General features: G+C 44.6%; 1 protein-coding gene across 1 annotated transcript; it reads right to left on the bottom strand.

Moving 5' to 3' along the window:
* Nucleotides 1-3,392: 3,392 nt before the first annotated feature.
* On the bottom strand, nucleotides 3,393-13,197 carry G6PC1 (glucose-6-phosphatase catalytic subunit 1). The gene is made up of 5 exons (XM_049636156.1): nucleotides 11,841-13,197; nucleotides 9,434-9,543; nucleotides 7,901-8,006; nucleotides 7,145-7,260; nucleotides 3,393-4,922 (listed from the first exon to the last, which is right to left on the bottom strand). Exons 1-5 carry the CDS (start codon nucleotides 12,068-12,070, stop codon nucleotides 4,411-4,413), a joined length of 1,074 nt encoding a protein of 357 aa, XP_049492113.1. The 5' UTR covers nucleotides 12,071-13,197; the 3' UTR covers nucleotides 3,393-4,410.
* Nucleotides 13,198-25,951: the final 12,754 nt, after the last annotated feature.

The following is a 25,951-nucleotide window of genomic DNA, read 5'->3' as shown; positions in this document are numbered from 1 at the left end:
GTATATCTGTACAATGTAGTACTAATACGTGTTATAACACCGATGAAGCCTGAAAACATCATGTTCAGTGAAAGAAGTCAGACACAAAGGTCACATATTGTATGATTCCTTTGATATCGAACGTCTGCAACAGGCAAATCTGTGAAACAGGAAGTAGATCAGTGGTAGCGTAGGGCTGGGTGAGTGGGGGTAAATGGAAGTGACTCCTAATGGGTACGAGGTTTCTCTACAGAGTGACCAAGAATGTTCTAAAATTGATTTGTGGTGAGGGTTGTACGATTCTCTGAAGATGCTAAAACCCATTGAATTGTATGCTTCAAATGGGTGAATTAGGGGGGCTGGGTGGTGGGGTCTGACTCTTGACTTCAGCTTAGGTTATGATCTCACAGTTCATGGGATGGGGCCCCACATCGAGCTCTGCGATAACAGCATGAAGATTGTTTGGGATTCTTTCTCTCCCTCTCTCTCTGCCCCTCCCTTGCTCTCTCAGGCACTGTCTCTAAAAAAAGGGGAGGGATTGTATGATATGTGAATTATATCTCAATAAAGATGTTATAAATTTTTAAAAAACTACTATTTTAATAAATTTTATTAAAAACCAAAGCCCTCAGCCTGTAATCTCTCTGTGGTGCAGCAGCACTGACCACAGCAGCAGAAGCTGCACTTTCTTAATGGGTCTATTTTCCTAGGCCAATAATACAATCGTATAGTCTCTGTGTGTGTGTGTGTGTGTGTGTGATCCTTAAATGTACCTCTTCAAAACTGATAGACTGCTAGAACAATCTATCAAATTATGCTATAACATGACATAGATCTTGGTTCAAATCTGTCATTGATCACTTACATTGACTTCCATCCTGAGGACTCACAAGTCATTTCTTTCTTTCTTATTTTTTTAATGTTTATTTTTTGAGAGAGAGACAGAGTGGGAGTGGGAGAAGGGCAGAGAAAGAGGGAGACACAGAAGCTGAAGCAGGCTCCAGGCTCTGAGCTGTCAGCACAGAGCCCGATGCGGGGCTTGAACTCATGAACCATGAGATCGTGATCTGAGCTGAAGTCGGTCGCTTAACTGAGCCACCCAGGCATCCCTTCACAAAGTCATTTCTAAAGCAAACATACCTCTGTAACTTGGGCAGGCGGTCCGTGATCAGAATGTGCTAACACATTGGCTATTGGCTGTTATGAATTGATCATGGACAATCTTTCTGCTCACCCATCACAAATTCAGACTTTGCCCATCCCAAAGAAAGGTAGCAATCACATATCTGGGGATTCTCCGACCTAAATGGTCCTCACAACATCTCTTTGTTTTCTACCCTTGTACAGGGCTCTATACCGAAAGTTCTTTGTGGTAATTGTCTTCTTGTTCTATCTCAGTTGTAGAAATAGTAAGTCACTTACTGTCTGACCCAGATAGTCTGAGCGTGACTTTTAAACTCTTTTATTATTGTTATTTTTAAAAATGTTTTACTTTTGAAAGAGAGAGTCAGAGCAGGAGTGGGGGAGGGGCAGAGAGAGAGGGAGAGACACAGAATCCGAAGCAGGTTCCAGGCTCTGAGTTGTCAGCACAGAGCCCGATGTGGGGCTTAAGTCCACAAACTCCGAGATCATGACCTGAGCCGAAGTCGGCCGCTTAACCGACTGAGCCACCAGGCGCCCCAAGTCTTTTTTTTTTTTTGAAAGAAAGAGCTAGTTAAACTAATACGGTTATGCCTATTTCAATAGTTATTTTATGAAATTACCTTTGACATTGGTATCTGCATACTTGAAAACTAATTCTAACTCACTGGGAGGATCACTCTAAGTTTTAGAATTCCTTTGACCATAAGAAAACAAATACTCCTTGGTCTGAATTAAAAGTTGTATCTGGCATCCGAAGGATGGCTTGAAACAGCTGCCAGGCTTACTGGCATCCACGAGTGTGAGGGGGCTACAGGATGGAGCGTGGACTCTGTAGTGAGACGGCTTGGTCCTTGGTTCTTTTTTCTTTTAATGTTTTTGTTGTTTATTTTTGAAAGAGAGAGACAGGGTGCAAGTGGGGAAGGGGCAGAGAGAGAGAGAGGGAGACACAGAATCCGAAGCAGGCTCCAGGCTCTGAGTTGTCAGCACAGAGCCCAATGCAGGGCTCAAACTTGTGAACCACAAGATCATGACCTGAGCCGAAGTCAGATGCTTAACCAACTGAACCACCCAGGTGTCCTGAGATGACTTGGTTTGCTCCCTTATTCTGGGCAAGATACCTACTATCTCTGCGCTATTCACACGTAATGTGGGGGTAAATTATAGCACCCACCTCACAGAGATTTTGGGAGAATTAAGTGAATTAATTGTAGAAATAAATAAAATGCATAGAACAGAGCCTGGCAAATAGTAAGTAAATAGATAAAATAAATTTTATCTGTTATGTGTCCTTCTCAACCTCACCAACCTCCAGGGGCAGGGACATTATTTACTCTCTGCCAGAATCCTATTGCAAGGGATCTGGACTTGGTCCCTGGGAATGAGTAAATCATCAAGGATCGGGGTCATGCCTGAGCACTGGGGTTCAATTTAGAGAGAACAAGACCATTTGGTAAGACAGAGTCTCCCTTGGTAAGACAGAGTCTCTGAGGGGCCTCGTGCCCTTGAAGAAACCAAATCCAGTAGGAAGACTAAACTTTCCTAAACATACACATTCCAAAGTTCCGAAGTGAGTGAGCATTTCATCCTCAGTAGATCCAGGGTTATGCTGATGAGTCCAGGCCTTTGGAAGAGGCACCCTGTACCTAGGATGAAATTGATCATAGGGGATCGTAGGGAATAGGAGGGGAAACTGAAGTAGCTCCCGTGAGCATTCTCTGCTGCTTTGACTTGCTCTGTTTAGACTTTCTTTAACTATAACCCCCAACCTTGCTGCTTGCTGATGCTGGGTTACTGGATTCCAGAGTCTACCCAGTCTTTTTCTGTTGCTATGACTTACATTCCCTGATTGCTTAGCTTGGTAATGATCCTGTCTGTTTGCCTTTAAGTTGCAATTTGATCCCTTAGAACAGCTCATGCTGACCTGTGGTCTGGCAACTAATGCTCAATCTTGGCCTATGATATTGTGCCTATGTTGATATACTCAACCCTATCTGTGCCCCCGTGGACACCTTGTATGTCCCCCAGCTCTACTGGGACTCCTGGCCAGCCCAAGATTTTCTTTCTCCAAAGGGAAAACATAGGTACACAGAAACTAAATTATTTGTTTAGGGAAATAGAGAAAGAGCTAGAAATTTAGCTGAGCCAGAATTAGAACCTTCAGATCACATGGCATCTAAAATATAGTAATCAGTAAGACTTCATTCTTAAATAAAATGTTGTTTTAATAAAATACTGCACATATATATTTTTCTTTTCAAAGATGTCATGACCAGGATGATTGGTGTGAATGGTAATATATGGCGAACTGTATAATTAGTAGCAAAAACAAGGACTCTCAAATAAATAGACTTTAACATTTTTTTAAGGCATATTCTACAAATCAACTGAGACTGAAGAACAGACAAGGAAGAGCTGACTTTTCCTCCAAGAATGTGCTCTTGGTTGGCTTGGGATAGAGAAAGGAGTCATATTTACCCTCTAGGAATCAAAAGTAACATTGGAGTGACCTTTTGGAGAGAGGAATCCTTGTCTCTCCCTGCCCTCTCCTCGCCTTTTTGCCCAAGATTTCAGAACTTAACTAGACCATACAAAGCACTACCCAGAGTTGCCTTTAGGCATCTGAGCATCCGACAGGATGTGGGGCTAGTGGAAAATTCTAGGGAAAGCAGAGCTGAGCTAACAAGGAGGAAGATCTAGTGTGATAGAAGAGAAGCTGACTATACCTGAATGCTCCGACCTAGTACAAATCTAGGTCTCTGTGGCCATTCAGAAAGCCTCGTAAATACAATGACCATAGGTATATAATAGAAAAATACAAGAAGCAGAATTACCCCACTAACTACCTATAATTAGACTTTAAGTTGGTCCCCCACTATTGAGAGTCCCTTACCTAAAGATTCAAATATGAACAAAGCCATTTAGGTATTGTTTAACATAAATTGCATGATACACAAGATCCTAAAAAGTCTTCCTTAATGGTCCTGCTTTCCCTATCAAATTCACTGCTCCTTTCCCTTGTCTGGGTAAGGATGGGGACAGGTAGAAAATTTTCAGTGGGGATCTCCCACCTGGGATGATGAACTGACCCTTCCTGGAAGTCTTGCTTTTGTATGTCTAAAAGAACAAGCAAGTCTTCAGGGAAAAATCCAGAATGACCGAACTTTTAACAGACAAGGCTTTCTCAGCTGACTCTAGCACCTCTGGCCCAAAACAGGCTGGCAGAATATCCTAGCCATCCTCAATCGTTGGCACAGTCATTGACTTTGAATACTGAAGACTCCACATCCTTTACAAAGACTTCTTGTCTGGCTGGCCCAGGACCCGGGCAAGACAGTAGGGTATGAGGCTGACAGATGCCAGGGGCACCGCTGCACTCTTGCAGAAGGACAGGATGTAGAAGATCAGCTCAATTTGGGATGGGGGTTTCAAAGAGTCAAAGAGGTGCAGGAGGATGAGAGAGACCACAATACAGCTGAGGCGGAATGGGAACCACTTGCTAAGTGTGCCCTTGCAGCTCTCCCGATACATGCTGGAGTTGAGAGCCAGCCCCAAGCCGAAGAGGGTGCCCACATTCTTGAGGAGGCTGGCAAAGGGCGTGGTGTCAATGTGGACCCATTCTGGCCGCTCACACCATCTCCTGGCTTTTTCTAGTGTCCACAGGAGGTCTACACCCAACCCCTTTAGCAGCAGGTAAAATCCAATGGCAAAGCTGAGCAGGAAGAAGGTAATGAGAAAATATTTCTTGAGGCTGGCATTGTAGATGCTCTGGATGTGGCGGAAAGTTTCAGCAACAGCAATGCCTGAGTGGAAGAAAGAATGACAGTGAAAAATTGGGGAAGACTCTGAACCTTCAGCTATGGGTGGGTTTGGAGCAATGGGTGACATATCATCCATCCTGCCATTGTGGCATTAAATCACAGACGCTAGAACAGAGGGTCACCTGGTTTATTCCCGTATGTAACTCCAGTCTGTCCTCAGCCATAGACTCTTTCAAATGGAAGAGTCATGTCACATACATTCTCCTACTTCATGCATCTTTCCTGTCGGGAGTTCTCATATTTCTACTTGAATGTCCACAGGTATGGAGAGCTCGCTCCCATTTGGGCAGCCCATTTCATCTTTGAATGGATTCAATTTTTAAAAAATGTTTATCTTGAGACAGAGAGAGAGAGAGAGAGAGAGAGAGAGAGAGAGACAGCATGAGTGGAGGAGGAGCAGAGAGAGAGGAGGGAGAGAATCCAAAGCAGGTTCTGCACTAACAACGCAGAGCCTGACTTGGGGCTCGATCCCAGGAACCATGAGATCATGACCTGAGCCGAAGTCAAAAGCCAGAGCTCAACCAACTGAGCCACCCAGGTAACCCTGAATGGATTTGATTATTTTAAAAGTTCTTCCTTGTGCTAAACTGAAATGTGGCCCCCTCTAATGCCATCTGTTGATCTCAGTTCTTTCCATAGGAGTTAAGTAAATCTAGAGCCTTGTTAACACATGTGAAGACAGTTCTTCTCCTCTCTAACCTAAACATTCTCAGGTCTTTCATATAACATGGCTTCTGGGCTCTTTCTCAAATATGGCACCCAGTGCTCAATACTACATTACAGTTATGGCTGTCATGAAATTGTTATCTCCCTTGTACTCAACACTCTTCTTGTAATGTTACTGTATTCTGCTCTTACCCATCTCCAGGGGGGAAATTCTACAATTTCCCTAAGGTCTTATATTCCAGTACCTCCCACAAAGTAAAGAAATTCTTTCTTACACTTAACCTAAGTCTTTTTATTAATGGGATCTAAGAAAACAGAAGTATAGTTGACCTTGGGTTTGATCTAGGTGGGTCCACTTATATGCAGATTCAAAAAAATGTTTATTTATTTTTGAGAGAGAGAGACAGAGCGTGAGCGGAGGAGAAGAGAGAGAGAGGGAGACACAGAATCTGAAGCAGGCTCTGAGCTGTCAGCACATAGCCTGACACAGGGCTCGAACCCACAAACCATGAGATCATGACTTGAGCTAAGTCGGATGCTTAACTGACTGAGCCACCCAGGCACCCCCATATGCAGATTTTTAAAAATAAATACAGTATAGTAATATAAATGTATTTTCTTTTCCTGCTGATTTTCTTAGTAACATTTTCTTTTCTCTAGCTTACTTTATTGTAAGAATGTGGATATAATACATATAACATACAAAATATGTGTTAGTCGACCATTTATGTTATCGGTAGGGCTTTCAGTCAACAATAGGCTATTAGTAGTTAAATTTGGGGGAGTCAAAGTTATATATGGATTTTCGGTGTGTGTATGTGTGTGTGTGTGTGTGTGTGTGTGTGTGAGTGAATGCCCCTAATGCCTGCATCATTCAAGTATCAACTGTATTAAGAACTCTAACCTTATAAGAAAAACCAACAGTGGGTTTGAAAATTAATTTACCCAAATAAAGAGCTTTTCTAGGACACTGCTAATTTGGTAGACTCCCTTAAAACTAAACTAGGGGCCATTTCCATTCAAAGACCAGTAAGAAATAAAGAATATACAAAGTAAGGAAATTTAGAGGCACCTGGGTGGCTCAGTAGGTTAAGCGTCCGACTTCAGCTCAAGTCATGATCTCATGGTTTGTGTGTTCGAGCCCCATGTGGGGCTCTGTGCTGACAGCTCAGAGCCTGGAGCCTGCTTCGGATTATGTGTCTCCCCCTCTCTCTGCCCCTCCCTGTTCCTCTCTCTCAGGAATAAATACACATGAAAACCTTTTTTTTTTTTTTTTTAAGTAAGAAAATTTCATGTTAATTCAAGTGGGTAAGTTAACTTGATGTATTGCAACGTTTCTGAAGCATATTTAATTATGTAGATCTGGGCACTCCTATAGAAATGAATAGTTTCAAGTTGCCCACCCTTGACTTTCAACCCACTGAAATGCTAACAGCATTGGTTATGCCCAGAACATGGATGGAATGCTGGGATTTTGTCCTGGTTTGGGAGACACGGTACAGGAGGGGAGGAAGGGAGACAGCCAGAGCAGCTGATACCTGATAGGACTCCAGCGACAACCTGATGGGGAAAATGAGCAGCAAGGTAGATTCGGGACAAACAGACGTTCAGCTGCACTGCCCAGAATCCCAACCACAAAATGACATTCAAGCACCTGCAACGGAAGAGGCAGTCATAACAGAACCCAGATACAGATCCTTCAGCAAAAAGAACAGCTCTGGCAGGAATGCTGACGCTTGGCAGACTTAGGTACAGTCAGTGGAATTTTTGTAAATTGAAGCCCGTACTCAAAAGCTCAGAGATACTGGTGTAACGTGGTGAACCCTTACATGTGTGAATGTTAAATACTTTATGTTTGATAATTAAGCGTTTGCACAGTGGCTGTATTCTCGGAATTCCCTGTAACAGGAATGTCTTATGTTTCTCTTTCTATTTTAACCTGAACAAGGTGACTCTTTGGTTGGTACAGAAATGGTTTTTTTGTTTGTTTTTGTTTTTGTTTTTTGTTTTAAACCTGCCACTACTGCACTACCTGACCCTGAGAAGCTCCTTTACCATATTAGGCTTTGTTTCCTTATCTGTAAAATTCAGGGTTGCTCTCATCAGTCCCTTCCAACCCTGACATTCTGTGACTCTAATGTTTGCTCTCCGCAGAAAGACCACAACTCTGCTCAGGACCAACCCAAGACAGGGTGGGCTAGGGGTGGGGAATGTGAGGAAGAGCAAGGGGTGTGTCAGTTACAGAGTCACCTCCTGCCCTCCACCACCCACACCCCAGTGCTGGGGGTTCTTACCGAAATCTGTAGGTTGGCTTTTTCTTTCCCCGAAACATAGAGAGGGTGGATGTGACCATCACATAGTATACACCTGCTGTACCCATGGCATGACCAGAGGGACTTCCTAAAGGATAGGGAAGAGATGAATGGATGAACTAAAGGTGAAAAGTCTCCATCTGGGAGACTGCTAGGGGATGTCGTCTATCTTATCCACCCACTCTTCTCCTCCTTCTTCTTCATTATCATCTTCTAACATCCTATATATTTTACTTATGTATGATGATTTTGTATATTGTACTTGCATGCCTACACCCATGGCACACCACTCGAATTTTAGTTACACCAGGGCCGGAATCTTTGCTGTATTCACTGAGGTACTCCAACTTTCTGGAACAGTGTCTGGCACAGAGGAGGTGCTCAATGAATAACATCTGAATGAATGAATATGCTCTGAAGTGAACAAAGGGCTTATGAGAACAAATAACTAAGGTCCATGTCCTAGTTTGGGAGTCAGGGATAGGGTCCCTGAGGAAGGGAGGCTAGAGCCAAGACTTAAGGGTGAGCAAAGGGGTTGGATATTCCACCACCTACTGATAAAGGAAATCTGTCATTCGATTTTACAATAACTGTCTGGTTGTCACTAGTAAAGTACAAGCACAGTGGGGGGTTGTACAGGCAGCTCAGGAAGATAGATCTACTTGACCAGGCCTTGGGGAAGGATAGCCAGGGGCATAGGCTTCTACTGCTTTCCCTTCCCTGGGCCAAGGACCATAATGCAGTTACTCTCATGAGAGTGCTTGGAGAGTGCCCTTGCCTCTCCGGACTAACAATTTATGTTCTGGAAATATTAGGTGATTTCTTTTTTTTTTTTTTTTAATTTTTTTAATGTTTATTTAGGGAGACAGAGACAGAGCAAGAGCGGGGGAAGGGCAGAGAGAGAAAGACAGAGAATCTGAAGCAGGCTCTAGGCTCTGAGCTGTCAGCACAGAGCCCGACACAGGGCTTGAACCCATGAACCATGAGATCATGACTGGAGCCAAAGTCAGCCACTTAACTGACTGAGCCACCCAGGCGCCCCTCTTAGGTGTTTTCTTTTTTTTTAACAGATTTTTTTTTTTAATTTTTTTTTTCAACGTTTTTTATTTATTTTTGGGACAGAGAGAGACAGAGCATGAACGGGGGAGGGGCAGAGAGAGAGGGAGACACAGAATCGGAAACAGGCTCCGAGCCATCAGCCCAGAGCCTGGCGCGGGGCTCGGACTCACGGACCGCGAGATCGTGACCTGGCTGAAGTCGGACGCTTAACCGACTGCGCCACCCAGGCGCCCCTCTTAGGTGTTTTCTAATGTAGCAGCAATATGTTATTCAGAAGGCCTTCTTGAATTGAATTAGAATGGAGTTGTACCCAATTAAAGACCATGACAAAAGCTTGAAGGAGTGGCTCTCCTCATGTCCCCTCAAAGACAGCTTCATCTACAATGAATACTGATAGGTGTCCACAGTGAGCAAGATGCACCCAGCTTCTGTCTCTACAGGGGCTGGGACTCTCACCTGGTCCAGTCTCGCAGGTGACTGGGAACTGCTTTATCAGTGGCACGGAGGTGTTGCCGTAGTAGTCGGTGTCCATGACCCACCAGTATGGACGCTGTCCAAAGAGAATCCTGTAAAAAAAGCAGACCCGGCGTCTGGAGTGACTGAAAGAACCCTTTTTTTTCTCAAAGCCCACACCTTTGAGAAGAGAGAGTAGCTTGGGGAGAAGATTCATGCGATCCTAAACAAAACCCTGTTAGCTTTGGTTGCCTCCAAGAAGGAGAACCGAGTGGCTGGAGAGCGGTAGTGGAGGGAGACTTTTTCTGGTACATTCTTTATACAACTTTTGAATTTTGAATATTTGAATGTATTATTTATTCAAACAGAAATAAATAAACCCAAGATCCTAAAAATCCATAGTAATGGAAGCTATGTGACTTAAAAAAAATTTTTTTTAATGTTTTTATTTATTTTTGAGACAGAGAGACAGAGCCTGAGCAGGGGAGGAGCAGAGAGAGAGGGAGACACAGAATCCGAAGCAGGCTCCAGGCTCTGAGCTGTCAGCACAGAGCCCGACGCGGGGCTCGAACTCACAGACTTGTGAGATCATGACCTGAGCCGAAGTCAGACGCCCAACCGACTGAGCCACCCAGGTGCCCCAGCTATGCGACTTTTTAAAAACCCCAGCAAGAATCTGTCTGGAAGGATGCATACATTACAGTTTGCAGCTTGGACTTGCATATCTTTCTAGGTCCCTATTCTCTTTCGTCAGGCCTCCGGGAGTCTTGGGTTTCCTCTGACATCAGAGAATGTGCCTTAGCATTCTAGGGAGAAGCACCCTCAGGAGACTTGGCCTCCTTGTTATAAGAATTGTTGTCTGTAAAGACATATATAGCTTCAAGTGCTTGCTTTGTATCCTCTCTGCTTTGGAACAGGGCATCTCACACAAACCACTTTGCCTTTAAAAGTACTAGACACATTTTTCTTTGTGGAAACAGGTGTCAAAGGTCAGCCACTCCAGAGGTGGAATAGTGATTTTTCACCGAAATCAAAGACAGTCACTAACTCTGACCTCAGAGAAAATCTATGGTTCTTCAACCGAGATCAGATATTTGAAGTAACTCTTTAGCTGTTTACTTTTTAGGATCATGCTATTGAATAAGGGGACATTACAGACAAAACTTAGTCGATTTTTCAACAGAAGTTTCAGAACCACATCAATATGCCTTGGGCCTCTGAGCCCCATGACAACTTTTTACCCTACTTTTAAAGGACTTTTATTGTTTATGACTAAAGAATATTAGAGCTAAAAAGGTCTCAGAATTACCTGACAGTAGACATAGACAGTTTTAAGGATGTTAAAGGTCTTAGATGGCCCAATCTCTTTATTGTCTAGATGAGGAAATAGAAGCCAAACCAGTGATGTTCTAGAGTTCGATGGTACTGGCTAACAATTGAGAAATATTTAGGATTTTTGCAAGCTTGACTGATGAGTAGATTGAAAGTGGCCCCAATGGGAAAATATATATATATATATATGTGTGTGTGTGTGTGTGTGTGTGTGTGTGTGTATTGTGTGTGTGTATACACACACACACACGCACACACATATATATACAGCAGAAATTGACAAACGCTAAAATTAGGGCTTCCTCCTGCTCCCCGAGAGAGTCAATTCATCAGCACTGAACATAACGTAGTTCTTAAGAGCCTGACCTCTGAAACCAGCTTGTCTGGGCTTAAATGCTGCCTCTGACATTGACTGTCTATGTTGATCTAGTTGTGGTCACTTAACTCAGTGCCTCTGTCTCTTCATCTGTAATATAGTAGTAACCATCCCATAGAAAAGCACTTGGCACATGACCTAGTACCTACTAAATGTTCAATAAATGTTAACTAGAATTATTATTAAGGTCCCAGAGATAACCTAAGTTTACAGATTATAAAACAGAAACTCAGAGAGTTGCTTTGACTTGCCCAGGACATAGAGTTGGTAGGTGGCTGAACAAGGGTTGGAGCCCAGTTCTCTGGGTTACTTCTCATTTGTCCATGCAATAGGTTTTTGAATTATCTACATGCTTCCTGATTTCATGCCTCATCTTTCTTCTTTCCTGCATCTATCTTTACATTGCCTATTCTGCTTCAAAGTAATAAAACTGTACTTCTTTGCTTATAAGCTAGAATTTCAGACTTTTCACTAAGTCCAGCTGGCCTTCCATCCATACGAAATAGCCTTGCCTGTATCTTCAACTCATTGACAGGGTTTTCTCTGTCTTCCCTCTTTATGTAGATGATCCAAAGTCAGGAGGGGAGTAACCTGTAGCTCCCCGAATAGCATGGAGAAGGCAACTTCCAATGGACAGACATTTCCAGAGAGAATGCCAGCCTCTTCCCTTGCCGATCTCCTCTCTGTCTGGCTCTTACTCACCACTTAAAGACGAGGTTGAGCCAGTCTCCAATCACAGCTACCCAGAGGAGTTTAATGCCCACAGCTTCGCGAAGATGGAACCAGATGGGGAAGAGGACATAGAAGGCATTCCTGAGGTCTGCAATCACGGACACCAAGATGAACCAATCCTGGGAGTCCTGGTAATTCACCTGGAGGTAGTGCGTTGACTGGATCCCAAAGTCATGAAGAACATTCATTCCTTTCTCCATCCTTACTCCGTGGCCCCTCGGGCACCCTTCAGCTGAGCCTTTGCAGTTATTACAGTCTTGGTGGTGATTGCTCTGCTATCAGCCTGTGCCTTGCCCCTGTTTTTATACACCCTGTATCCAGTCTGCAGGTCAACCCAGCCCTGCTCTTTGGACTCAAAAACCACTTTTGTCTAAAATCTATTGATCAAAGGTGCATCACCAGTAGGTTGATGCAAACATGTTCGGGGTGATTTACGTAAAATAGAAAAACGGGCACACAAAAACAGCCTGATTTGCCATGTACTCGGCAGGGCCAATGATTAACTTTGGCATGCTGCTTGATAGTTCAGGGGCTGCCTTCCTGGCTCCGAAACCCAGCCAGAGACACAGGACAGAGTCTAAATCTGCCATGGTTCTTGCAAAGATCCTGATTCCCTGTCTGCAAGTGCACTTATCTGAGGACAAAGAAAAGTCTTGGTACTCTAGCTATCATGTTTTAAAAGTATCACTTTTAAAATACAGTAAATTCTATTGTACTGGGAGCCCTCACCTTGCTGGGCCTTTCTTAATGGCATAGAGTCTATGAAGTGCCTCTGATTTGGGAGATCAAACCCTCTTCCCAGTGTTGGCTCTGTATCTCTTAGGGCAGGAAAAGAATCATCTTCAAATGCACTGATTAATTCATTTAATGTCCTTCAAGTTAGGACCTTTGGGGTTTTAACACATAAATTTAAACAGTAGAATGAATGTGTGCTCCTGCAAAAACAATGTGATGAATATATGGTTCTAAATAAAACCACCAGCAAATTGGTCAATGGGGACTAGGGAAAGGGCTTATTTTTTGAAAAAATGTATTTGGATATAGTTGACATGCAATGTTACATTAGTTTCAGGTGTACGATGTGGTGATTCAACATCTCTAGACGTTACACTGTGCTCACAAGTGTGCCTGTTATCTGTCTCCACGCAATGCTATTACAATGTCAATGACTATATTCCTTATGTTGTACCTTTCATCCCTGTAGCTTATTCATTCTATAACTGGAAGTCTGTATCTTCTATTCCTCTTCAATCAGTTTACCCATGTCCCTCCCTACCATCCCCTCTGGCAACCATCAATTTGTTGTCTGTATTTTTCTGCCTGATTCTGCTTTTTGTGTCCGTTTATTCATTTGTTTTGTGTTTTAGATTCCACCATGTATGAGTGAAATATATGAGATTTGTCTTTCACAGTCTGACTTGTTTCACTTAGCCTAACACCCTCTAGGTCCATCTGCATTGTCATCAATGACAAGATCTCATCCTTTTTTATGGCTGAGTAATATTTCTGTGTGTGTGTGTGTGTGTGTGTGTGTGAGTGTGTATGTGTGCATGTGTGTCTTCTTTATCCATTTATCTATTGATAGATAGTTGGTTTGCTTCCATATCTTGGCTATTGTAAATAATGCTGCAATAAGCATAGGGATGTGTATGTCTTTTTTGAACCAGTGTTTTTGCTTTCTTTGGGTAAATGCTCAGTAGTGGAATTATTGGGTCATATGGTATTTCTATTTTTAATTTTTTGAGGAACCTCCATACTGTTTTCCACAGTGGCTGCATTTATTCTCATCTACAGTGCATGAGAATTCCTTCTTCATCACATCCTTGCCAAAACTTGTTATTTCTTGTTGGTGATGTTGTTGTTGTTGTTGTTGTTTTAGCCATTCTGACAGGTGCAAGGTGATTTTTTTAATTAATTAATTAATTATTATATTTTTAAATTTACGCCCAAATTAGCATATAGTGCAATAATGATTTCAGGAGTAGAATCCAGTGATTCATCCCCTACATATAACACCCAGTGCTCATCCCAACAAGTAGCTTCCTTAATACCCCTTGCCCATTTAGCCCACCCCCCAGCCACAACCCTTCCAGCAACCCTCAGTTTTTTCTCTATATTTAAGAGTCTCTTACGTTTTGTACCCCTCCCTGTTTTTATATTATTTTTGCTTCCTTTCCCTTCTGTTCATTTGTTTTGTATCTTAAATTCCACATATGAGTGAAGTCATGATATTTGCCCCTTTGAAACAGCACATGTGTATCCTTTGGATAAATATCTAGTAGTGCAATTGTTGGATCGTAGGGTAGTTCTACTTTTAATTTTTTTAAGGAACCTCCATCCTGTTTTTCAGAGTGGCTGCACCAGTTTGCATTCCCACCAGCAGTGCAAAAGGGTTCCTCTTTTTCCACATCCTCACCAGCATCTGTCATTGCCTGAATTGTAAATTTCAGCCATTCTGACTGATGTGAAGTGGTATCTCATTGTGGTTTTGATTTGTATTTCTCTGATGATGAGTGATGTTGAGCATTTTCTCATGTGTCAGTTGGCCATCTGGATGTCTTCTTTGGGAAAGTGTCTATTCATGTCTTTTGCCCATCTCTTCACTGGATTATTTGTTTTTTGGGTGTTGAGTTTGATAAGTTCTTTATAGATTTTGGATACTAGCCCTTTATCTGATACGTCGTTTGCAAATATCTTCTCCCATCCTGTCGGTTGCCTTTTAGTTTTGCTGATTGTTTCCTTCACTGTGCAGAAGTTTTTATCTTGACGAGTTCATTTTTGCTTTTGTTTCCCTTGCCTCTGGAGACAAGTTTAGTAGTAAGTTGCTGCGGGCAAGGTCAAAGAGGTTTTTGTCTGCTTTCCCCTCTAGGATTTTGATGGCTTACATTTAGATCTTATCCATTTTGAGTTTATTTTTATGTATCCTGTAAGAAAGTGGTCCAGGTTCATTCTTCTGCCTGTTGCTGTCCAGTTTTCCCAACGCCATTTGCTGAAGAGACTGTCTTTAATCCATTGGATCTTCTTTCCTGCTTTGTCAAAGATTAGTTGGCCACACTGATATCTTTTTTAAAGTATTTACTTAAGTAATCTCTACACCCAGTGTGGGGCTTGAACTCACAACCCCAATATCAAGAGTCAGGGGCACCTGGATGGCGCGGTCGGTTAAGCGTCCGACTTCAGCCAGGTCACGATCTCGCGGTCCGTGAGTTCGAGCCCCGCATCAGGCTCTGGGCTGATGGCTCGGAGCCTGGAGCCTGTTTCCGATTCTGTGTCTCCCTCTCTCTCTGCCCCTCCCCCGTTCATGCTCTGTCTCTCTCTGTCCCAAAAATAAATAAAAAACGATGAAAAAAAAATTTAAAGAAAAAAAAAAAAAAAGAGTCAGATGCTCCTCTGACTGAGCCAGCCAGGCCCCCCTGTAAAGTGATATTTTATTATGGTTTTAATCTGCATCTTCCTTAGGGGATTCTGTATTTTGAGCTTTCTTTCATTTGTAGTTGGAGATTATAAATATCTATATATTATATATATTATATATTTATTTTATTTATATTATATATGCATAAAATAGTCACCAGGAAGTCAATACAATTTTGTTATAGTCCTGGATATAGACAAAGAATAAATAAAAGTAACAAGTACCAAGTTATGAGAAACAATGCTACCTGCTCACCTGCATGAGCAGAAATCATTGTGTAGCAATGCACAGATCAAAACCTCACACACTTGGGTCACCTAAAACTCTGAATGGAGCAGGGGCTGAATCAGGTGACAGACTGACATTTTCAAGGATTAGAGCTACTGGGAATAAAGCTTTTCAAAACTTGCTTGGATTTCCCTTCAGCAAGTACAAGCGTTGTAAGGGGTGGGTCGGGGACAAGGAAAAGAAACTCAGAGCCAATGAGTCTGTAGCAAAGGTTGACAACATTCCATACTGGAAATGATTAAAACATCATCCAGGAGGTATGATCTGGAGTTTCATCCCCACCTCCCCTGGTCTCCCACCCAGCTCAAGCCAACCCCAACTGCCCTTGACCACATTGTATTTGCTGGTCCAAGCAACCCTACCCTGCCACCTCCAGCCTAGAGAGCTGGTGATGGTGGTCGTGGTGACTGTGGGGGCAATGCAGTTGGGCATGTACTTGGAAGTATTGTGGAGGAGAGCATTATGCATTGTCAGGACTGTGAGGCCACAGACAGTAGGCCCCATCAGAAGAGATGGCCCCTTCCTTCTACTCAGATAAGCCTTCCTCAAAAGTATTGAGTAACTATTGTGATGATCCCTGGAGTTTTTATGATCTGAGGTGATTCGAGGGTGAATAGGGCAGCTCCTCTGACCAAACACTCAAAGGCCACTGTCTGGGTCTACACAGGGTTGCTAAGAGCCAGAGACTCTGAGTCGAGTAGAGTTCCATCATGTGTTCAGCAGATGGGGAACCAGTGGACAGCCTTACCTTCTGGAGGAACCACAGAGAGATTGTTCGTGCTGATAAAGGGTCAAGATGGAGCTGGTACCCCCTTCTGGGCACACGGGGCAGCCTTCTGGCAGGCTGCCTGCCAGGGAGGGGGACCCTCTTGGTCAGAGCAATTGTGTACATCATAAGACCATTTGCTAGTGTTTATCTTTCCACCCTCCAGCTCCTTCCTGCTGCCTCTGGCAAATTTGTATCATGTGCAGGAAAAAATGAGGCCCCAAAAGACCTGAGCTAGAAATCTGTCAGCTAGAAAGCTGACTGAAGAGAGACATTGTAGAGTTCTCAGATCCTCAAAGGACTTGTGGATATTTGAGGTGAATATTGTGGAGAAAGCATTTGAGTTGCTAGAGATTTGGGTGAGGATCCACTCATTTGAAGACCTGTCTCCCAGAGGCAGGGTTCCATCATTTCCCCTACCTCCTGTCAGCTTCTTCAAGAAGCTTCCCAGTTTAACTAAACAAACATTTCCTGAGTAAAGCACCTTGCCTGGCTCTCTGAGGATCCAAAGTCAAATCCCCTGTGTTCTCGGGGGACCTTGACAATGTAGTGGGGCAGAGAGGTCAGGTATTCAACAGCTATGTCAGTTGGGGGATCCTTAAACCAAAGCTGAGTCCTCAGTGGATTCAGAGTCCTTATTATTTTGTCTTCAGTGGAGATGACTCAAGACTTACTAAGCCTTCTGGGGAAATGACCAGCTGAGTCTGGGAAGCAATGAAAATGGAAAATTATAGAGGCCCTTTTTTGACAGGTATACTAGCCGGGCACTCCTCAGGCACTTTCTCCACAAACAGAAACTCAGAGGCTTGGAGATCTTGGTTTGGGAAGAACATGAAGGAAAGGGGCCAGAAAGTACAGTCTGGTTTGCTACTAAAAAAGCACAGCTGCTTCCAGTGTCCTGGCACCTTCTTCTCCAAGAACAAGGTTGACTCATTCACTCAAACAAGTTTATTAGCCGACAGGAAAGTAAAGAGGAAAAGGAGCCAGAATTCACCACACACCTCATCCAAAAACTGCATTTCTTACCAAAAAGAAATTCTGACTTCACTTCCAGCCAAGTCCTGTATTCTGGTCGGGGCTCCGGGCTCTGTTGAGGAAGGAGATGCCTTTACCTTGTATCACTAGCAAGGGTCTTGTCTACACACTGTAGCAGGGATGCAAAACCCAGCTTTGATCTGCAGCTTTGAGCGGGGTAGACTTCTCTGAAGGGTAATGGGCCAAACTGTACAAGATAGAGCTTTATTATTTTTTTCCTAATTTCTTTATTTGTTTTTTGGGTGGGTTCCCCCCCCCCCCTCCTACCAAGTGATCACTGAGGGTAGGTGTTTATGGGTAGACAGTAGACACTGGCTGGATTGACTGCTGTCACCTTTTAAGCGAGTGACCCAGTTCATTTTTTACAAAAACATGTTGGGAAAAACAGGTAAAGGGAGATATGGATTAATCATTGTCAACCAGTGAAAATGGCTGACTTATCTCTGGCTTGGTGAGAAAGTTCAGCTTCAGGACCTTGAACTGTGCATTGATTGACCAGGCTGGGGGAGCATGGTTCATGTCTCAGGATGGGCTGGACATTTTGTCCACAGAAAAACACTGGAGGGCATTTGCTTCTTTGTAAACAGTTAAGAACTCCCCTCTCACTACCTTTCTCCTGCCACCCCAAGGTCTGTCTTCTACTAACATATGATGAATCATCAGAACTTTTGCAGGAATCACAGATTCCTATCTTTTGCCTGCCCCCATCTTGCTTAACCGTCCTCCCCAAAGGAGCTGTTGCTTCTTCCAGAGAATATCCTGTTTCCACAAATGGTCAACCAGCCCCCTCACCGCCGGGTGGTAGACATTTCTCTCACTCTTCTTCAACCCTTTGGCCCTGCCAGATCACATGAACGTTCAGGACAGTTCCTGCTGTCAAATGCAATCCTCCCCCACCAGGGGTTAAACTTTTTTGATGGTGCACACCAGAGGCAAGGGAAGTAAGCCTCCAAAACACTGGTCAGAACTTTTTGCAAAAAGCTCATCTTCCCCTTTGTTCTGGTCCGTAGCTCAGAAGCAAAGAGGGGCTGTCTGAGGAGAGACGGGAAATGTGACTCAAGCTGAGAATCCAGCCTCAAACAGCTGTCCCTCCTTGCTTCCACTCACTGGATTCTTTAAAAGAATCCAGGGGACCAAGGAAAGAAGGAGGGGAGGGAAACCAAGTCAGGTCGCAGCCAGGGCTCAGCCTGGTGGGAAGTGGAGTGAGGTGAGGGGGTGCGGGGCAGAAGGAGGGTCTTGGTTTTCCTTAGAAGATTTTCAGAAACACCCTCAGGCCTCCAGCAGGCAGCCCAGGAGACTGCCCACCCCCCCCCCCCACCCCGCTACCACTAAGATTTAAAAGGAAAAGAAAAGATTACAAAGGAAGATTAAAGAGCTGTGTGACCTTGACTGAGTCGCTAGAGTTGTCTGGGTTTTACTTTTGTCAACAATTAAGTAATAACACTCAGCGTTAACATTCTGAGTCTTAGGTGCTCCTTTGAAAGTGACTCCAGTGAGGCGGTGCCTGACTTTTAATAATCTAACAGAAGTAAATGATTCATTACTGCCAGAAGGAAAAGATAAATGTATTCATATCTTTTTAATTAAAATATTTTCAAAAGTAATGTAGTCACGGGGCGCCTGGCACGCTTGGTTGGTGGAGCGTGTGACTCTTGATCTCAGGGTAGTGAGTTCAAGTCCCACACTGGGTGTAGAGATGACTTAAAAAAAAAAAAAGTAATGTAGTCACATAGTTTTTAGAATTTCAGAGTTCAAAGGAGTATTCAGTGAAGGCAGTTCTTACACCCACCTCTGGGCACCTTCCAGACACCAGGGCTGCCGGAGCCCAGCCGAGACCTGATGAGCACTGAGAAACCCCAGGGGATCTCCAGTGGCAGCAAGCTCCCTGCACGGATGCTGGCATCCAGCCCAGATGTAGGTTGGAGGAGGGGGCCATCCCCTCCCCCTGTTCCCTCCCCCCCCCTTCTTTTTCTCCCCCAGCTCCACCCGGTAGTCCTCTAATCAACTCTTTCTTAATGGCTGCAGAATTTTTATCCCAACAAAAACACCATGTTGTAAGTCAGTTATTAGGCCTTCCCTCTTCCGGAGCCTAGCCGGGGGGAGATAATTAGGAAATCAGTAGTCTTGGACCTTCTTAACCCACACCTTACCCCCCTCTGAGAATTCCCAAATGAGGACCACAGTGCAGAGAAAGAGGAAGAGGTGAGGCCCAGAATTGTCCTGAAAACAAACAGTGAGGTTTCCCCGCCCCCCAGGCCTGGAGAGGGACAAGGAACTATTCTGAGCTATGAAAACACAGCAGGGCTCTGCTAGGAAATAAACAGCCGTCTGTCCCGCCAACGCCTGTCTCCTTGGACACGAGTCCTGACAGCACCCGATCTCTGGCCAGCAGGCAGGAGACAGGGAGAAAGGCAGGGAGACTCTTGCGTGCCTCCCTCCTCTAGGATGAAAGGGAAAGACAGTGTTTGTTTTATTTTTAGGATTTTAAAGATTTCCTTCACTTTAGAAGGTTTGAAGGAGGGTGGCACTGGGGTCACGTAAGTCCAGGGGATCTCTCCAACCTTGAATTCCGGAGAGCAGGAAGCCTGTTGCTCACTCCTCAACCCCGTGCAATGTCAGTCTCCTCTGCTCTACTGGGAAGTCACCATGACCGTCTCACTGACACTTCTGACGGCCACCTTGAAACATTCACCCGCTCTGTGTTCAGTGCGACTCCAGCAAGCTCTTCTTTCCTTTCTCCTCTTCCTCCTGCCATAGCATGATGTTGGGCCCTTCTTGGACACCACCTGGATGTCCCATACATTCCCCAAATCCACGGGTTCCTTCCAGACCTGTTCCTCCTCCAGACTTTCTTGCTTTGCTTGTGTACCTCCTCTTCTCCTGCCATCCTCCAGGCACTGAGCCTGGCGACCTTTGGGTCATCCTTGAGGCTGCCTCATCGGGTTCTGACCATATATTTTCCACTCTTGCTGCTCCTTGTCAATCTCCCTGCCTAGACCTGTTAGCCCCTCCCTTACCTAATGATCTACTCCCTTTCCCACTCCCAGCCCAAGCCATCTGATACACTACTGGTAAAAGAGCCTTCTTACAACACAATTCTTCTCACCTGTCACCTGAAAAATCTCCAGTGGCTCCCCATTGCCTCCAGAGTGAAGTTCAAATTCAAGCTGACTCACAATCAGACCAGGTTATCTTTCTAGCCTTATATCTCCAATCTCTCCTTCATGGATCCCTTGTTCCAGTTATATATCAAATGGTTTGGATTCCCCAGAGGAACCTTGGGTTTCCTAAATTTGCACTTCCCTCTACCTGGAGTACAATTTTCCCCATCTCCAGGTGTCCAGATTCTAACCATGTTCAAGGCCAAGCTAATAAAGCCTTCTCAACCCACTGATGTGCACCCTTCCTCAGATACAAAGGATCACACTGACTGAACTCCCTTAGCACTTTACTGTTCTATCTTGGGGCACTAATCTTGTTCAAACCTTGCATTACCGTTGTTTCGCATATGTCTCAACATTTTTCCTGCTATCTTGAGCCCTGAGGACCAAGAAAACATCTCTTCCAGCCTTCAGAACTGAGCTCTACTTGTAGATCTGATATCAGTATGGTAGCCTGTGTAGGTGGCTGTGATGGGTTTTCCCATCATTGACATATGCCTTTTTGTGTTGTGACTTTGCCTCTCTTCCTATCAAGATGTGAACTTTTTATCTCCAACCTTTGAATCTGAGCTTGATCTTGTGCCTTGGCCAATGGGACCTTAGCAAATGTAATGCAAGCAGAGGCTTGAAAAGTATTCGTTCACTAGGATTTGTCCTTTTTGGGTTGCAGTGGGAACCCTGGACTGCAGAGGGGAGAAGTCAAGGCTGGTCTGTGGAGACTCATTGCTGTGAGTGACCTGAAAGCCAGCCCCAGCCATCAGACATGTGAGTGAGGCCGTCTTAGACCATCTGGCACCAGTCCATCTGCTGGATATCTGCAGCCTTGTGAGTGATCCCTGGTGACTCCAGCAAAAGAACTTCCCAAATGAGCCCAGCCCTGATGGCTGACCTATGGAAAACTGAACAAATAAAATGGTTTGTTGTTTTAAGCCATTAAGTTTCAGGGTGGTTTGTTATGCAGTAACAGAAACACCCAGCAGGTGCTCGTTAATAAACTATTAAATACTAGCTAGTATTCATTGAGCATTTACTATACGTCAAGAACTAGTTTTGGAAAATTACATGGATTAATTCATTTACTCCTCATAAGAATTCTGAGGTAGATTTTATTACTGTCCCCATCTTACAGGTGAGGAAAGTGAGGTACAGAGATGTCAAATAAGTTGCCCAAGGTGTAAAAATTACCAGATCTAAACCCCAGCAATCTGGCGCCAGAAGCCCCCTATAAAACCATTATACCGTGTTGCAGAATGAGGAAAACATGAACTCATGGAGTTGCTGCCTCAGAAACACCCTTCCCCACATGCATGCCAAATTCTATGGCATTTTGGGGTCCAATGCTCAGTGTCTGCCTCTAACCCTCTCACCCCATGCTCCTTTGGGTCTATTCCAGGCTCTGAGCCTCTCCTGTGTGTTTCAGGGAAATCCCAGGATGGGGAATTGATTTCCAGACCTGCCAATGTACACCTACGCAGAAACCCTTCTGTCCCATCTCCTCTGTTCCTGCGACCTTTGTTAGGTTGTTGATTCCTGTGGTGGAGGTCTCATCTGGAGAGGGAATGCTCAGGTTCAGCGTGTCAGTATCGCCCTTTGGACCCATGTCCTGGCTTAACCTGTACAGCCAGGGTGATTTTCTCCAAAGACTCAGAATCTTTGGGCTTCCTTAGACCTTTCTTTCTGAGTTAGTCAAAGGAAAAATTGGATACGAAATGGCTTTTTACAAGACCAAGAATTACTTGAATATACCAACAGTTATTGTTTGCTCAGATTGCAACAAAGATGTATTTAAGCACCCATAATGGGCATGACACCATGCTGAGCACCAGGCCAACGGGGCCAACAAGACATGGTTCTTGCCCCAGAGAGCTCAGTCTCTTGGATGGGGAGTGAAGGGAAGATATGTGTAGATAATGAACTAGAATCCAGTGCATGAACCTCTTCTATAGGGTTCTGTCCAACGTACTGAGACACCAGGGACAACAAACCAACTAGGTTTGCTCAGGGGGTGGTATTTGAGTTGGGTTTTAGAGGATGAATAAGCATCACCAGAGGAAGAAGGGAGGAAGGCGGAAGAGGGAGGAACCAGAGGAAGGCAGGAGGGAGTGCATGGGCAGAGGTGTGAATGGATGGGAATGGAGTGGGGAAGCACACACAGTTGGGCCATCTGGAGTGCAGGACACCATGATGGCAAGAGGTGCTGAAACCGATACACCTGGCAGAGAGTGAGGAGCTCCAAAGATTTATAAGCATCAGTTGGCAGAAGGAAAACTATAGGAGGAGAAGGGGAGGAAGGTGGGGATTTGCTTACAGTGAATTTCTGCTCTGGAAGTTAGAAGTGAAGTCCAGGCAAGGCTGGGTGGGTTGTATTGAGAGAGTCTGGCTGATGTCTCCAGGACACCCTGGTTCTTTGGTGAATTCACCACAATTCAAGGGAGGAAACTAAATCAGAAACCGGATTCACCAGATCACCAAGAGGGGTGCGGTTCATCTTTCCGGGAAGATCTAACTTTACCAAAGTAACACCTACAGGCTAATCTTTATTTATAGTAACTGTCAAGGCAAAAGCAATTTTTATCAGAATACCAATTAGTTCATTTACACAAGGGGTATAATTGACTTGCCTGTTTTCTTCCCATGACCAAGGTGTGGTGGGAAGCTAGCCCGAGGAGCTGTGAATCAGAATCAGCAGTTGGTCATGAGATGGGTTTGCAGGGACTTGTGCCTCCATCCAAGTGGCTACTGTGCCTCCAGGGTTGGACTGGCCTTGGGCTGGGTCCTCTGTTCTATACATGGTAGGATTGTCCTGCCAGGACAGACTCTGTGCCTTCTGTGCCTTCCAATGAACACATTATTTATATATCTTAGATACATTCTTTCTATATTTTTATATATCAAGCCTCCTCTGGCAGACTTGGAACTGAACTACTGTCTCAGGGTTTTCTCAACTTTGGATATATGTTAGAATCACCAGGGGGGATTTAAAAGCTGCTAATAGCTGAGCCTCATTCTCAGAAATTCTGATTTTATTGGTTTGAGGTACAGCCTGGGTATGTGGAGTTTTACAAGTTCCGCCAATGATTTAATACAGTTAAGGTCAAGAAACTTTGCTTTTTAAGGCAACTGTGCATATTTCTGCTCTGGTCCATTGAGTGTTGATCTTGCTCTTAGAGGGTCATTTACCATGCATCAGGTGCCAAATTCAACAATGATTCTCAAGCATCACCTGCCTGCCAGTGAAGAGCAGCGATGCAGGAGAAAACAGCCAGGTATAATTCCATGAAGACCTGGGTTCAATCCCAGCCCCACAGCTTACTAGCCAGATGACTTGGGGGCAAGTTACCTAATCTCTTTGAATATTAGTTTTCTCATCTGTAAAATGGGAATAATAATATCTGCTTCTCAAGGTTGTTATGAGGCAACAGATGGAAATAAGCTCACCCGTGGTAGTCTCCACCATACTGGCTTCATTTCAATGGGAGAAGCAGGAAAGACTGAGATATCACTTTCCTTGAGGGTCCTTAAGAAAGGGGGAGTTTCCCCATCATATTCTGGCCCACAGACATAAGGTTGCAAAGTATGAGAAACATGCCAAGGACAGGTGTCTAGAATATAAGCCTCATAACAGATTTAGATGTGGGGAGGAAGAATTCTACTGAACCTGCAGATACCCACCCACAGAGCCTGAGTGGAGCACACATGGCCAGCCATTGGCCACAGGCCAAGTGTTGGAGTGGGGACATGAAGCAGGTGCCACTAAGAGGTCAGCTCACATGGATAATGTGTATTTGTGTGTGTGACAGTGGTCGAGGTCCTTTTAGTGGGGTCTGTAGGCCCGAGGGTCACCAGAGGGCCCACATTCCCAAAGTTCTCTCCCCCTCACTGGGTTCCTCCTATACCTTTGCTACTCTCGCCCTTTAGATCTCTCTGGGCTACATTCCTCAGTGTCTGGTTGTTTTATTTTCTTGTGGCTGGAAGGGTGTGTTCCCAGTAGGGCTATGCAACGGGGCTGCCTCGAGGCTTTTCCTGAGAGTTCCCTGTGCACACACTCTTTTGCAGTGGCTCCAATTGTCCCCTCTGACGCCAGTGGGGAGCCCCATCACACACTCACCGGTTAGCAGGTGAGCCACAGTAGCAGGGCCCCTCACACAGACTTCAGCCTGGGGGACACATGTCCCCTCCCCCATCCCTGCATGTGAAGAAGCAGAGGTGGAACAGCCAAGATAAGCATCCCTGGCTCCCTCCACCACATTTGCTTGGCCATGAGGGAAGGGAAGATGAGAACATCTATACCCGTCTTGGTCCAAATTTCTTCACATAAGAAAACACAAGAAAGTCGAAACAGGATATTATCTGGGCTGAAAGAATAAAGAGACACTAAATCACTGAGCCTAGAAACAAATGGAAGGAAGCATCAGCAACTACCTTAACCAGCTCTGCCTTAACCCCTTCCGCATCTGAGCACTTTTCACGATACCCTGCTGCTGTTCTCGAACTGAGAGTGTGGCTCTTAATGGGGTTCTTGAGCAAGAGGCTAAGAAAATTCTGGAGACATCTTTGGTGCAAAAAGGTGATTTTATTGAAGCATGGAGACAGGACCTTTGGGCAGAAAAAGCTGCATGGGGGTTGTGAGGAGTGACTGATTATATACTTTTAAGTTAGTGAGGGTTAAGGGTAGCGTAAGTCTCTAAAGAATTTGAAAGTAAGGCTTTCAGGACCTTGAGGGGCTAGCTACTGCTAAGATAAGGTTACTTTTAGTCTTTAATAAAACCAAAACATTAAGGCAGTAAGGCAGTAAGGCAGCCATGAGTTCCCTGAGCAAGGTCACGCTCTGCGTGTTTCAGGTGTCTACCAGTGGGCTGAGAGACAGATCTAATTCATGTTACATTTCTCTTGCTGTTGTTCCCCTCATTGGCTCCCATGGCTTTTAGTCTTTGTATGGAGGCCCCTTTTCCAGAACTTAGTTCCTTTCCAGCTCACCTGGTTGAGCCTGAGAGTGTAGGCAGCTGTTGAGGGAACCACAAGATTTCCATGGTGTCTGAGCTCTGGGTTTGCCATTTCTCTCTGGTCACAAGCTGAGCAGGACCCAAATTTCTGTGCCCTCAGTTGCCCTCTTGCCCCAGCCTGCCTTCCCTGAGGGCTGGGTCAGTGGTTTGGGCTTCCTCCTGGGGAAGGAACCCCCTCTCCTCCTGACTCGACAACCCCCTTTTCTAGAAAAGAGACTGAGAGAAGTAGGCATGCTGTAGAAGCAGAGGTGTAGACACCACATAACACATGGTTTCTCTGGTCTGGAAGCACCTGAGAAAGCTTGGTCTTTGAGCCCTACCTCTTCCCCACCTTACTCCTGCCCCCATACTCTTTTCTGGAAAATGTTCCAGTTCTTATTTATGCCCATCCATAGTCCACATGTCAGGAAGGC

The sequence above is a fragment of the Panthera uncia genome, chromosome E1, assembly GCF_023721935.1.
Source record: "Panthera uncia isolate 11264 chromosome E1, Puncia_PCG_1.0, whole genome shotgun sequence".
Classification (NCBI taxonomy): domain Eukaryota; kingdom Metazoa; phylum Chordata; class Mammalia; order Carnivora; family Felidae; genus Panthera; species Panthera uncia.
This window is presented reverse-complemented; position numbering and strand designations above follow the sequence as displayed.